This window comes from Bos taurus, chromosome 6 (genome assembly GCF_002263795.3).
Source record: "Bos taurus isolate L1 Dominette 01449 registration number 42190680 breed Hereford chromosome 6, ARS-UCD2.0, whole genome shotgun sequence".
Taxonomy (NCBI): Eukaryota; Metazoa; Chordata; class Mammalia; order Artiodactyla; family Bovidae; genus Bos; species Bos taurus.
This window is the reverse complement of record NC_037333.1, coordinates 12,572,484-12,587,967: the sequence shown is the minus strand read 5'-3', so window position 1 is coordinate 12,587,967 and position 15,484 is coordinate 12,572,484. Positions and strand designations below refer to the sequence as shown.

At 39.7% G+C, this 15,484-nt stretch overlaps 1 protein-coding gene across 3 annotated transcripts in view; it reads left to right on the top strand.

Moving 5' to 3' along the window:
- Positions 1–15,484, top strand: part of ANK2 (ankyrin 2) — a 585,830-nt gene that overhangs the window by 214,690 nt on the left and 355,656 nt on the right. The window contains exon 1 of one of the 3 annotated variants that reach the window (XM_024993496.2): positions 6,328–6,523. The exons of the other annotated variants lie outside the window; for them this stretch is intronic. Coding sequence (XP_024849264.1) covers positions 6,440–6,523 — 84 coding nt within the window. The 5' untranslated portion in view covers positions 6,328–6,439. Of the gene's footprint in view, positions 1–6,327; positions 6,524–15,484 lie in introns of those variants that run through there. 3 annotated transcript variants of the gene reach the window in all.

The following is a 15,484-nucleotide window of genomic DNA, read 5'->3' as shown; positions in this document are numbered from 1 at the left end:
GGCGACCATACAACAAAGTGGTCCTTGTCTCAATTGCAAGGATGTTGCATAGCATTACTTCAGGCCCATCTCTAGGCTATTCTCAAAGAATGGCAGTTGTGAGCTGGGAATGAACCTGATTGGTATTTGTTATAATAGGTATTCCTATTAATTCTATACAAATGATTCTCTCCAGTTGAAATGAAAAGACTGAGGGCCAGCTGAGTTCTGGGTACCTTGCTCCCTCAGTGATGACAACTGGGAAGCGTTGGGGACCCTGAGGGGGCCACCAGCTGAGATCTGCCTCTATAGTCATGCCTGGGCACTGGCAGGAGGACCCAGACTGGGTGCTGAATGAACGCTTTCAGACAGGTTAACTGGTCTGTGCAGGGACTCCCATCATCTCAAACGAAGACTGGACCTCAGAGGGTAAAAGTTGAGCCTCAGGACCTTGCCCTTTCTGGTCAGTACAGAGCATAACATTTGTTTTGGTGGAGGTGAACAGAGCATCGTGACCTGGCTGTGATCTGACCTCAAAAACAAAGGATCTGATACCAAAAAGTTTATAACAACTAACCACACCCTTCCCTTACCTTTCCTATAAAAGGGCTTTGCTGAAAGCTTTTGGGTAGTTTGGGGTTTTTAAGGCATGACTCATTGGAAAAGACCCTGATGCTGGGAAAGATTGAGGGCAGGAGGAGAAGGGGACGACAGAGGATGAGATGGCTGGATGGCATCACTGACTCGATGGACATGGGTTTGGGTGGACTCTGGGAGTTGGTGATGGACAGGGAGGCCTGGTGTGCTGAGATTCATGGGGTTGCAAAGAGTCGGACAGGACTGAGTGACTGAACTGAACTGAACTGAAGGCATGATCCACTTGTTTCCTTGCTTGGCCTTGCAATAAACCTTTCCCTGCTGTAACTCTGATGTTTTAGTGTTAGTGTTGTTTGACCTCACTGTGCAGTGGGTACTCGGACTTGTGTTCCATAATGCTAGAACAAGTCATACGCCTGGGTGCATTTGCCAGGGTGGCCAGTAAATATGGTTGTATTAGTTTCCTAGGATTGCCATAACAAAGGACCACAAACTGAGCAATTTAAGATAACGAAGCTTTGTTCTCTCACAGTTATGGAGGATAGAAGTCTGAAATCAAGGTGCTGTCAGAGCCAGGCTCCTTCTGAAAGCTCTAGAGAAGGATCCTCCCTTACCTCGTCCTAGTTTCTGGCGGCTGCTGGCAATTGGTCTTCCTTGGCTTGCAGCCACATTACTCCTATTTTTGCCTCAGTTTCACATGGCTGTCTTCTTGCTATGTGTCTCTGTGCCCAGATTTCTCCCCCTTTATAAGGATACCAGTCATTGGATTAAGTCTAACTCAATCCAACATGACCTCATCTTTACATGATTCCATTCACAAAAGGCTCTGTTCCCAAGTAAGGTCACATTCACAGGTGCTGCAGGGTAGGACTTAAATCGTTTTTTTTTTTTGGAAGAGGGGACAGTTCAACCTAGCACAGTGGTCTAGTTGGCCAGGAGGAAAAGAGATTTTCTGATGAACCACTGTCCAATCTCTGCCTGGTTGTTAAGATTCTCTACTACAAGTAATAGTGAGTAGGAAAGAGTTTTGAGAATTTTGGAGAACTAAGCCTTTATTGATAGTATTGTTTCTGCGAAAAAAAGATTTTTAACACCAGGCAACTTTAACTGACAAACTTTTGGAAGATAACGTATCTTTAAGACACAATTGCCTACATTTCAGGGAAATTCTCCCCACTCAAATAATGCTATAATATGTCAGTATAAGTATGTATATGTGTCAGATTCTGTAATATTGTTAATTCAAATGGTTTAATAAAACATAGTAGGCATATTAAAATTAATATAATTACCTCTAAAACTCCATGCTTATAAAATATGCTTAATATAAAACTAATAAAGATTTCCTTTTTCTACTTGGATCATTGTCATCTGACTATGGTTTCTGCTCTTGGCATTTTCCATCTTACTGTACTTTATTAAGTGGCTGCTCTTCATTGAAGCAAGCCATGATTTAATAAAAGAATAGTGACATTAGAATTAGGAGATGCTGAGCTCTGTATCTTATTAACCTTGTTATCTGGGGAAAGTCACCCAAACTGCTTTTTACCTCAGTTTTTTAACCTGCACTATATTGATGTTAATCTTTTTCCCTGGGTGGTTGTGAGAGCCCCATAAAGTCACTAAATAATTATGTCTGTCGTCTGCCAGTATTGTTATAAGCCCTCAGGATAGATCAGTGAGCAAAGAACTCAGTCTTTATGGATCTTCCATTTTGGAGCTACAAAGTATATAAATTATAAAGTGCTTTAAAATGTAAGGTACTATCCAGTTCAGTTCAGTTCAGTCGCTCAGTCGTGTCCAACTCTTTGCAACCCCATGAATCACAGCACGCCAGGCCTCCCTGTCCATCACCAACTCCCAGAGTTCACTCAGACTCACGTCCATCGAGTCGGTGATGCCATCCAGCCATCTCATCCTCTGGCGTCCCCTTCTCCTCCTGCCCTCAATCCCTCCCAGCATCAGAGTCTTTTCCAATGAGTCAACTCTTCGCATGAGGTAGCCACAGTATTGGAGTTTCAGCTTCAGCATCAGTCCTTCCAATGAACACCCAGGACTGATCTCCTTTAGGATGGACTGGTTGGACCTCCTTGCAGTCCAAGGGACTCTCAAGGTACTATCATCACTGTTATTTTATGTGCTGCAATTCCAGTTTCTCAACTATCTTTAAAAATCTTATTTGAAATTATGCTTATCTCCTAGATGTCAGAAAGTACACAAAATATGAAGAATTTACCCACTGGAAGTTTAGCCATAAGTATAAATTCATGGTAAATATTTAAAATGTTTCCTTATTGCATTGAAAAATGAGCCGTGGGCCCCTATTACATACCATCCAATGTCTTAGGTTCCATGTAGAATGCAAAGACAGTAGTCTTGCCGTCAAGAAGCTTCATGTCCAGTTGGACAGATGCCCACAAGGGAAGAGTGTCCACTAGAGAGGCACAGAGAAATTGATTGAAAGCTTCAAAAGAGAAACCCACACACTCACAATACTATAACACATTGTTGATAAACTCTATGTGTATAAAATTCACCTTCTAATATTGTAGTGCACGTAATACTGTTAGCACCTGTTTATCTACTTGCTGAGATGTTTATTCAACACTTTGAATATGGGTGCTTGCTTCTGTGGTATGCTGGTCTAGTATGTGTACATTCCTTTCACTCTGTAAAGACAGTATGTTATGGAAAGGCTTAGCATTTCAAAGAAGCATGCACTGTCCAAATCAGAGGCCTGCGTGTGTGTGTCTAAGCTGTGTACTATGTATTGAGAGAGAAGGCATTGTTACAAGAGGTGGTTCAAACACAATCAGAAGTTGGTGATTCATAAAGTAATGAAATATGAAGTACATCTGTTTGTGATTTGCATTGCAGAGATGATATAAAGACAATGATTAGGTTCCCAATTGGGCTACCAAACCCATTGATTGAAAAGCACATTCTGGAGTCAAATGCGAATAAAGGGTATTAATATATCTGTCCTATAGATCCAGTTTCTGGGAAAGTTTTCTTTTTTCCTTCTTTTCCCCTTTTGGAATATCATAGTTTTTCTAATGTGTTTGACAAGAAATTCCCATTTCAGGACTTTTGAACTGCTTTTCTCTTTGCCTTGAGGGCAAGATTAGCATCTATCTATAAATCCCACATGGAACCTAACACATTACATGACATATAATAGGGGCCCGGAGAAGGCAATGGCACCCCACTCCAATACTGTTGCCTGGAAAGTCCCATGGGCAGAGGAGCCTGGTGGGCTGCAGTCCATGGGGTCGCTGAGGGTCAGACACGACTGAGCGACTTCACTTTCACGTTTCACTTTTATGCATTGGAGAAGGAAATGGCAACCCACTCCAGTGTCCTTGCCTGGAGAATCCCAGGGACGGGGGAGCCTGGTGGGCTGCCATCTGTGGGGTCGCACAGAGTCGGACACGACTGAAGCAACTTAGCAGCAGCAGCAAAGTTTGTTTTTAATGCAATAAGGAAATATATTCTTCCTCCAGATAATTGCTTTGCTTGGTCCCTAACCTCATTCAGGTTTCTAGAGACTGTTCTGTCAGCAGCTTATCTGAAATTGCATCTGTTCCCCATCATTCTGTACCCTACTCCCCCTCCCCATAGCTCGTGCCACTGTTATTTGTGTTTACTCTGTTTTCCCTGTTAGAATATAAGCACCATGATTGCAAAAACATTGCCTGTTTTGTTCACCATTATATCCCTGGAGGTTAGGACAGTGTCTCCCTAGTGGTTAATTCCTAGCACATGAAAGGCATTCAATAAACATTTATTGAGTAAATTGATACAGTTTCCAGGCTAAGGGTGCTCCTGCTGCTGCTGCTAAGTCGCTTCAGTCATGTCCGACTCTGTGCGACCCCATAGATGGCAGCCCACTAGGCTCCCCCGTCCCTGGGATTCTCCAGGCAAGAACACTGGAGTGGGTTGCCATTTCCTTCCCCAATGCGTGAAAGTGAAAAGTGAACGTAAAGTCACTCAGTCGTGCCCGACTCTTAGCGACCCCATGGACTGCAGCCCACCAGGCTCCTCCGTCCATGGGATTTTCCAGGCAAGAGTACTGGAGTGGGGTGCCATCGTCTTCTCTGGAGGGTGCTCCTAACAAAGGTCAAAAAAGGAGTTACTGTGGGAACAGGTGAGGGAATGAGTGAGGAGCTGGCTGAGGAGATAGTGGAGGAATGGGGGATATCGTGAGGGACTTTGGTGTGAGCTCTGAAAACAGTGGGGGTTAGGCTGTTGAGGCTTCTGTAGAAGTTCCTGTAGGATTTCATTTAGGAAAAAGCGTTCTGTTGCCTCTATCCTGTCTGTGGGATCTGAGGAATCATGTGGGACGGGTTTGCTCAAGCAGAAAGATGGTGGCGAGAGTGAGAGGCGGTGAGAGGGGGCTGCCATTAGATGAGGAAGTGGCCTGGGTCTCAGGAGTGAGCAACCCCGACAGCAGTGGGGAGAGAAGGTGTTTTTCTTTCTGTGTTTACTGGAAAGAGGAATTCCCAATTTTGGTAGCCATTTTCCTGTAGGAAACATTTTTAAGGTAGATTTTTCTGAGTTGAAAAGTACCTGTATTTGTAATAATAATATGATTACAATAACACATTTATATAGGAGCCTTCAGTTTTCAAAGTGTATATATATAATATCTCATTGATTTAACCCTTTACTCTATTTTTACATTTAAGGATTCTTTGTGTTATCCTTTGAGTTTGTTTTCTAGGAATAGAGATGAGTGTTAAGTATGTGCATGTGTGTGTTTGTATAAAACATGTTGGGCTCTGGTTGTACCCACAATTTACAACAAATTGTGACCACATCAATATACAAATGGCCACCACAATCCAATAGGTGAAGTTGGTTTTTTTGTTGTTGTTGTTTGTTATAAAAACAAACGCTGATTTCTTTTCTTATCGAGAAGAATTCTGGAACTTTATAAACTCCTGGAGAGCAGGAGTTATGTTTTGTTCATCTGTTAGTAGACAGAATTAGGTTAAGAAGACTTTTAAGATCAGTTATAAAATGTTTCAACTCTACAGCTTTCTTATGTTTGTGTTACACACACACACACACACAATATATATATATCTCTGGCCATAAGAAGCTCCTGGCCTGTCAAAAATAGATAGCTGGGCAAACGGTTGGGTAAGCTGTTACAGGTGCTATGTCAGAACAGTTCAGTGGAAGGAGGAGGCTCGGAAGAGGGAGTGGTCTGTGTTACCTGGTTGCTGGGGAGCCTGCTCTCAAGGCTTTATAACAGAAATCATCTTTGAGCTGAGTTTTGAAAGATTATCATCTGGAGTCAAATGAATAACATCTTAAAAATGTAGCTTACATTTCCTTTAGAATATTAATGGCTAACCCTGCTCATCGAGTAGCCTCTTCACCAGCTAAAATGTACCTCTTCAGGTTCAGAGATGCATTCAGGATGTTACAGTTTTCTGGTTACACATTGTGTCTGCTCGGTGTTGAAGTACCTGTAGGAAGAAAATTAAGTACAGGTTTTGTGTGTGGGTGGAAAGCCGATCGAATTGCGGGTGTGTCAAAAACCAACCAGCAGAGTCCCCAATCATTCGAGTCCCTGGCGTTTTTTTGTTTTTTGTTTTTTTTCTTTTCTGAAGGCTTTCTTCATTGTAACCGGTCCCTGATGGTAATTGGTTGAATCAGATTTAACAATGCAGTCAGATAAACAGTTGTGGCAGCTGCTGCCATGGCAACGTCACCGTCCTCACCCTCCCAGTGCGCGCCCCTTCCCCACCCCTCGTCTTCTGCCTGCTTTCCTCCAGTAAGTGCATACTCGCTAGTGGTCTGTACCGGCGGCAGGGTTTAATGGCAGAGCTATTTTCTTTCCAAACTGTTCAAAATGATGAACGAAGATGCAGCTCAGAAAAGCGACAGTGGAGAGAAGTTCAATGGCAGTAGTCAGCGAAGGAAAAAACCCAAAAAGGTAAATTGCTGCCGTATAGAGGTGTGGTTGTGTGTGTGTGTGTAAGTGTGTAATATTAGTGAGGCTGTAGAAACCGTGGAGCGTTATGAGTAACTAGAGACTATAACTGTGCCAAGCATTGCATTTTAAAGAGGCAGGTGCAAGCTGCTGCTTTTTGAGAATAGGAAAAGAACTGGGGTTCATAATGGATAGGTTGACTGGAGCATGGTGAGAGAAGCACAGAGTCAAGGTGTGTTCTGCATATGGATTACTGAGAACTGTGGCCACAGACAGATGCTTCTGGTAGTAACTGGGTACAGAGAGAGTCATTTTATTTTTAGAATGGGTGAGTTCTTTAGAAAGGAATGGGTTAAGCAGTGTGGAGCAGAAGGAAGATTTGGGGCCAGATGTGTTTGCTCCGTGGTGATCTTGAGATGGCTGGACAGCGAATGCCTTTTGGTTCTGTGCTAGGTGTATTCTTCCTAAGGAGAAAACACTGTTGTGACAGGAGAAATTTGATCCCCACCATGATATTTCTTTGGTTTGCTTAGCTCCTCTGCAGTTTTCCCAGACATTAATGTGATAGCTCTTTCATTGATTAAGGTAAACAGCTAACAATGTTATGGGGGAGGGGGTGGTGGGCACACAGAGCAATACGTAGGATTTCTTGCCCTGGCATACATTCCCACATCTGTGATTATCATGGAAATGATACCAGTGAGAAACAGTGGGAAAAGATGCAAACTATTCGGCCCCACCCAGTGCCAGCACTTCTTTCTTTATGGCCTGACTCCTGGTAAACTGTTGCAGCCTCACAGAGCTCTTTGAGCTCCACCTCTGAAAGAGATGCCTTTTAAATAGTCTCCTAAAATCCTTTATTTCCTGAGTCAATAATATGGGCCGGATCTGTGATTCTAATGTAAATGGATTCCAGTGCTAGATGGTTTAGGGTTTTGAATGAGCAGATTAAAAAAAATAGATATCTTGAAGAAATGAATATGTTTTTATTTTAATAATGTGGAAATTGCATGGTGTTTGAAGTGATAGATCCATGATGTACTAAATGTGTCATAATCTACAAAAATTCAAAACCTCTGATATCAAAAGATCACTGTATAAGCAAACAAGGGGTTAGTATATTTGTACAATGCCATGTAATTTGATAAAAAATAAGCATGCTCACCTATGATAATTTTTAGATAATAGCATGAAGATAATGATGCAATCTGATAAAAGCAAAAAGATAATTCAGGGCAGGCAGGAACATTGGTAGAATATCCTTTTGTACTTAAGAATTCTGGATACCCCAACCCTTGAGGTCATTTTTATAGTGTTAGCTAATTGATCAACATTAAAAGAAAACAATTAGAAAAGAGAAAGAGAGCTAGAGAGAGGGAAAAGGAAAAAGGGAATTTTGGCTTGAATTCACAATATCATTCCAAAATCCTCTTAATTTCTCTCTGAAGGGCCTGGCCTATATTAGAAACAATATACTCAGAACTATTAAAGGGTTGGAGAATGTATCTCAAGGAGATTTTAAGCTCTGAGTGATAATGCTAAATTCACACAACCAAAGCCATCTTAAAGTGTTTGAGGGGAAAAAGGAGACAAAATCGTCCTATGTGATAACTATAATATTTTTAAAGCTCCATTTTCTCAAACATATTTACTTTAAGAATAAATTCTCTTCCACACTTGCAGTCAAAATGATAGCAGCTGATAGCAAGCTTTGAATATGTGTGTGTTTGTACATACATTAATAGGCATATATTAAATGAGCTGTTAAGATAGTGAATTTTGAGTATTAAAGGTAATTTCATCTAAAAAGAATACACATACACATACACACGCATAAACATCCTTCAGTTTGGTAAATCAGACATAAGTGGGTTGGAATCTTAATTCTATCCTTTCATGTTATGTTTGGAGCCCATCGCTTAATTTCTCTGATCCAGGTCCTCATTTGTAAGATGTGAATAATCGTGAATACTTTTTGGTATTTTGTGAGGGTTAAAAATAATGTGTATAGTATTGTTTGAGCGGTATTTAATATATTGTTGACAGTAATTTTTAGTGTTGTTGCTGTTCCCTTAAGTGGAAATTATTTATTGGAATAAAGCATGTAGAAAGAAAGTCTATATATAGAGACTATAAAGATTATTTTAGAGAGGCATAATATACTATTGGTACTTTGCAAAGGCTCATACTCATTTTTTAAAATGTCACAAGTTATATGTTAAAATTGGAAACTTTTGATTTCATACAAATTATTGAGATTTACAGAAATGTACCCTAGGTCTTCAGAGTCCTGCTTCACATCTTTTGCCCAGCAGGCAACTTTAATTTCATATTTAGAAACTTTTAAATTGCCCAAGCCAGAAAACACTGGACATCCCTCTCTCCTGCTAAATTCAACAGACCATTGAATGTGCTTTGATGAGGAAATAATAATCAAGAGATAAGCATCCCTAATAAGGATGAAATCTGAAAAAAAGCAAGAACTGGAGCAAAGTCAATGCCGTATATCACTTTTAATTCAATTGTCTGCTTTCTACTAGAGGTTTCTATTGAATCCTCTATAGGATTCCATACAGCATCCAGGATTACGGACCACCAGGCTCATTGTGGCCTGGGTGTTGATCTAATATGTTGAATCTTAATTTTTGGAAATATGCCTCTTCCTGAAATAAATATTTAACAGATGAGCACAATCCACTGGTTTATTCTACGCCTCACAAAAGTAACTCTTCTGAGGGTCAAAACTAAAGGGTCCTTTGCCATAAAACCCACCATGTGAGAAAATAAACTCAAGGAGTTTATTTTGTATTAGAATTTTAGTGAGTATCTGGAAGATAGAAATTCTTTTAGCTTTTGTTAAGAATGTTCTGACTTCAGTCATTGAGTTTGTCGATGCTCTCCTGCAAAGCCCACCAGGAGCACACGTGTGGTTAGGTATGTTGGGATTACAGCCCATTGCACTGAGGATGGATGTTCAGTGGGGAACTGAGTGTGAAATGACGCATTAGATTTGGGCTTTGAATGAGTGATCTGGAGGAGGGTCCAAGAAAATGAGGACTCACTCTGGGTTGGGTGTTCTCGAAGCAGGGGCAGTTTTATGATTGTGTATCCCAGTAAATCTGAGCTCTAGGAGAGCAGACTAAAGCTGAATCAGTAAAGAAGTGGCAGACTCTCAGAAGTCTGGAATTTTGCGGCTTGGACAGTATTCATGTTTTGTCTGTGTTTAGACATGATAAGAGAGTGGTGTCATTGTTGTCCCTCTCCATCACGGTCACATAGTGGCCTGGTCTGATGATGGGATGCTCTGTGAAATCATTTATGTTCAACAGCAGAACACCAAAGTCAAGCTGATAGGAACAGTCCAGTTCCTGGATGTCAGTGATAGCTTTTTCTCAAGCTTGTACACAAAGATACTTTTGAGAGAGACAGATGTATTTATTATTGGCTGCTCCTTAGTGTCCAAAGAAAATAAATCAGATAGTGTTGTTGCCAAAGAATTCATAGAAACTTTTTCATTTAATGCTCCATCAAAATAATTTCCTTAAGGCCCAATTATTTCACACAAATATCAGTAAATATTAGCTAAGGCACAGATTTGGGATTGATGTTCTAGTGAGGTTCAGTGGAGAAGAGGATATGGACATGCTGGAATTCTCACCTGGTATCCTGAACGAAAAGGAAGCATTGACACTTGTGTGATGTATCCGGGTGAGTGTTTAGCCTGTTCTAAATCCCAACCAACTCTAAAAATTGCTTATCCCAGATAATATTTTGGCAGATTAGATGAAAAGAATCCAAGACCATATTCGTGTGCAGCATCCCACACATTTCAATTCTGTGTCAATGACATGACAATGGATTTGCCCTGAAAGAGGCTGCAGGAGCCTTAGATAATTTGCATAAATGATAATGGAAATGCCCAGACATCAATCACATATGGCAGAGCCATCTGAAGCCACTAGGTTTGGTGAGTTCTTCTAAAACAAGTAAATAATTAAATGGCTTTATAATTATTTTCCTTGTTTGGTGAAATGAATATAAAGATGAAGTTAAAATATAAATATGTACTGTTGTTTTTAACAGAATAGTAAGATAAAATGGCTTTGTATATACCTTATATTCATTTAAACAGTTTTGACCTGGACTATTATTTGAGAATATTTATGAGCATTGCAAGGAGAAGGCAATGGCACCCCACTCCAGTACTCTTGCCTGGAAAATCCCATGGATGGAGGAGCCTGGTGGGCTGCAGTTCATGGGGTCGCTGAGGGTTGGACACGACTGAGCGACTTCACTTTCACTTTTCACTTTCATGCATTGGAGAAGGAAATGGCAACCCACTCCAGTGTTCTTGCCTGGAGAATCCCAGGGACAGGGGAGCCTGGTGGGCTGCCGTCTATGGGGTCACAGAGTCGGACACGACTGAAGTGACTTAGCAGCAGCATGAGCATTGACTGCAACATTATTTTGATTTTATATAATTTTATTGCTGTTTACTTGCCACGGCCTAAATGGAGAGATGAAAGTAGTGCCAGATGTCTGATTGAAATACTGCCATTTGAAATACTACCATTGAAACGTGAGTGACAGATCTAGTGGAAGGTTTATTTTTATAGCAGCCACAGCAAGTATGACTTTTTTAGTGGAATCAGGTAGCAGAGCCAGTGTTTGGGTGTTGGATCTGGCAGTTGTCTGGCAGTCAAATTCGTTTTGATTTCAGTTAGTGCCTGATCTTGTTCAACCAGGACTAGAAAGGCTTCAATGTATAATTCTCCCAGAATAATACCCCATTTCTACAATTCTCCAAAAACTTATGATTTACCCTTTATTTTACATTAGTTTATAATCCAAAACAGTGTGTGTTGCTGGAAGACAGCAGTTCCCCATCAGTGAAGGTATTTAAAATGACCATCTGTCAGAGATGATGGAAATATTTTTACTGGATGGAAAAATCCTTGCAACTTGATATTCCATGATTTTCTTTCTATATGTCACTCGTTTCCATCTCTTTGGACTCACCTTCATGATACTTATTTTTTTTCCACTGCTAATTTCATATGCAATAACTAGAAAATTAATCCTAAAATGTCCTTTTTAGAGTAAAGTGCTGTCTGCTGACCACAACTGCCAGAATTACCTGGGTTGCCTACTAAAAGAATAAAATTCTTAGGATCCACTTTAGATCTGCTCAATCATTTTTGGTGAGTTTTGATAGGTGTCCCACTTTTTTTGATGTGTGCTGGAGTTTATTTATTTATTTATTTTAAAAATTCATTTATACATTTATTAACCTCCACTTGCTCTAAATCAGAAGCCATACTAAGAACTGGGGATCCCAAGAATAAAACAAGGTATTCCTGCTCTTGAGCAGCTCTCAGTGTTGAGTTTTATTTGCAAAAATGTAATATTTTAAGCCATCATTAATTCACAGTTGAAGTAGGCACTTACTCATGCTGCTGCTGCTGCTAAGTCGCTTCAGTTGTGTCCGACTCTGTGCGACCCCATAGACGGCAGCCCACCAGGCTCCCCCGTCCCTGGGATTCTCCAGGCAAGAACACTGGAGTGGGTTGCCATTTCCTTCTCCGATGTGTGCTGGAGTTTAGAACCATTGCTTTAGAATGTGGTCAGCAAGCTGAGTTCCTTTAGAAAGAAGAATCTCTGATTTCAGTTAGATATGTTAAATTGCTTCTTGGCTATTACATTTGTTTATTTTAAGTCTAAATGGCAATAGTAATGATACAAGAGAAGAGAAAGCATTTTTCTCCCATTGTATTCTTATTCTACATCTAGAACCTGGAATGCTTCACATAACACCATATCATTTAGTCTTCACAGTAACTCCTATCAGAGTACTGTTATCCCAGTTTTGTAGATTAGCAACTGGAGACTCAGAAGCTTCATATAGAGATGGTGATGGAGAAATGATGGACATTTCCCCCACTAATCAAGAAGTGACATATTTTGAACCATTTCTCCCATGCAAACCAGATGCTAAGTTATTCTATGCTAAGCTATTCCTGTGTCTCTAGCAAAGCTTCTAAGCTATCTATAGTTTCATCCTCTGCTAAGATATCCTCCAGATTTCCCCCCCCCCCCAATGTTACTTCCTCTCTTTCATCAGTTGATCACGGTTTCCAAAATGCCCACTCTAATCCCTGGAAATAATATGTAAAGAGGATATTTTTCCTGACTCTCTGAGATATGCTTCTAAGCAGGACTTCTCTTTCTATTCATTTTGCTTTCATTACATCTTGTGGCATGTTTGTGTAGAGGTTTATTTCAGTTTACACAGACAGTGTACTGGACTTTGAAAATCCACAAAGATGAATGGAACAACAACAAAAGCGTAAACAGGTATCTTGATGTGGTTTAGGCGTGTTAAATTAAGCTGGCATAAAAAGCTGATCCTACTTGCATAATTTGAGTTCTAATTATTCTTTTGAGGAACTCTGTTAGTGTGATATTCTCAGTAATTGTTCTATAGAAGACCGTTCTTCATGTACTCTTTTACGAAGTGTTTGAGGTTTCTTTTTCCTTCTTGATAAAGTTTCTAAAGAGACAAGTGATTGCATATTGAAATAGAATTAAGATCTTTAATCTGCATTTGTTAGAACATGCTAAATTATAAATGAGCCTACAGTTGTGTTTCTTTCCTGCTTGCATTCTGTAGTAGCAAAAACAAAATCACTATTTTTATCTTAGTTGGCACTGACCAGATTCATCACAGCAAATAAATTTACCATCTCAATTTCCTTTGACTTTGAAAAGTCAGAGTTGGGATTGCTACCAAATGAAACAATTTTTTGATAGAAAAAAATCTTTTATATACTTGAGACCAAGTAAATATGATAGGACATTTCTTTTCTTTGAAATCCATTAATGTCTTCCAACCTTTCAGGGAGGGTGGATTTTTTAAAGCTGGTGGTGGTGGTCGTTTAGTCATTAAGTCATGTCTAACTCTTGTGACCCCATAGACTGTAGCCCACCAGCCTTCTCTGTCCATGGGATTTTCAAGGCAAGAATACTTGAGGGGGTTGTCATTTCCTTCTCCAGGAGGTCTTCTCGACCCAAAGATTGAACCCATGTCTCCTGCATTTCAGGCAGATTCTTTACCACTGAGCCACCAGGGAAGGAGACAGTAAGAAATGTTCTAGTTAATGATATACCTAAATCTAGAGGGTAAGCTTATGCTTAGCTACCAGACCTGTTTTTTTTTTTTTTGCCTCCTGGTAGCTCATAGACAACTATCATCTTCTACCCACTAATTTGTGTTTGTGCTCATTAAGACAAAGACCTTGATTTCTAACATTTACTTAACGAGCTTCAATTTCTAAGAATCAGCTTGTTTAACTCAGCTTAATTTAGATGTTTCTTCCTTATGCACAGGAAACCTCCTTTAATTCAACAATGGTTTGCTAGGTGTATAGTCCTGCAATAACGGCTGTGGTATTAACTAAACTGAAAGTCAATGCTTGATATCCTTCCTTTGAGTTTATAATCTGGTTGAGCAGACATTTCTATTGAAAAATAAGCCATTTGGAGAAATATTATGAATATTATGTATAACCTGTGTTATAATAATTATCATATTGTACATTGCCAAAAATGAATTCTGTAAGACCCTGGAGGAGAGCAAGAGATCAGTATGATTTTTTTAAAACACTAAGCCATATGAGTGGATGAGCAACAGCCCTAAGCCTTGGATTTCAACGAATACTTCAGTATGAAGGAACACAGGCAATCAGATGGAGCAACTTCAGCCATATAGTTTCAAGTTACATTAAAGACTAAGAAACTGTTGAGACATTGATGGTAGCTCACAGCTACAAACTTTGTGAGTGAACTCTCTCTGTTGTGTCCTGATGCTCTGAGCCTTGGTCAGTTCTGGGTTTGCATTTTGGAATCCATTTTCTTTGGGGAATTTTACTGTGTCCCTCTCTTATATATCTCTAGTCACTTATTTATGAAGGCCTTACCCCATATATATTTATATTTATACATTATTTCTGTAGTCAGGAGTAAATTCCAATAAATAAACATGGAGAACATTTTTATAAATTATCCGAGTTATCAGTCTCTACCTTAACCTTAAGAGATACTGATATGATTAACTCAGGACTGTAACTATCTAGAACACTTATCCAGGAATTTCTAAGATTTTGCATCTTAGCTGAAAATGGCTTTTCTTATTTGGTTATTATTATAGCCGTTGTGCATTAGCCTGCTTTGTGTATTGGCATACTTTTGAGTTCTCTCTGCGTAGCTAGGTCCTGTTGTATTTTCAGATCTTTGAATTTGAAATTCATGACTTTTTCCTTTGTCCCCGCTTACCTGGTCTGTCTACAGGTTTCTGCCCTTGGTCTTTGTCCATCTTCACTGGCAGGCGGAGTGACTCATAGCCAATTATTTTACCGCTAGCTGCCTTGGACTTTCTAACCATAAAATAAGGACCGTAATAGTTACTGCTACTTCAAAGAACACTTAAGGTTTGAAGAAGAAGAAGTAAGGGAGTATTTTCGAAGTACAATTATGAAGACAGAAATAAGTGTTAGGATCTGTGTGGATTTTGCAAGTTTGAAGAAGTTAAAAATGAAACGTGGACCATTCTATAATGTTTCACCAAGTTCTAGGAAGTGACACCTTTATATAAGTATTTTAATGTAATCATTTATTGTCGTGCTGCTCTTTAACAACAGATATCTCTGGCAAATTGAAGCAGTTTAGGTGACGGTGTTCTAACTTGTAAAAAATTATTGAAAGCTTTAAAAAAGCAAAAATTATGAGAACTATGTATGAGAAGTTTGGTATTTTCTGTGTCAGGATTTCAGTTCTCTTTTCATAAAATGTGTATCCCTAAAGACTCCTTTTCCTAGGTGTTCTAAATATTTGCCCTGATTTGAGAGGGTGTGGTGCCAAGATGCCCTCCTCTCTTATTTTATAGCATTGTCTCATTGTAATCATTGC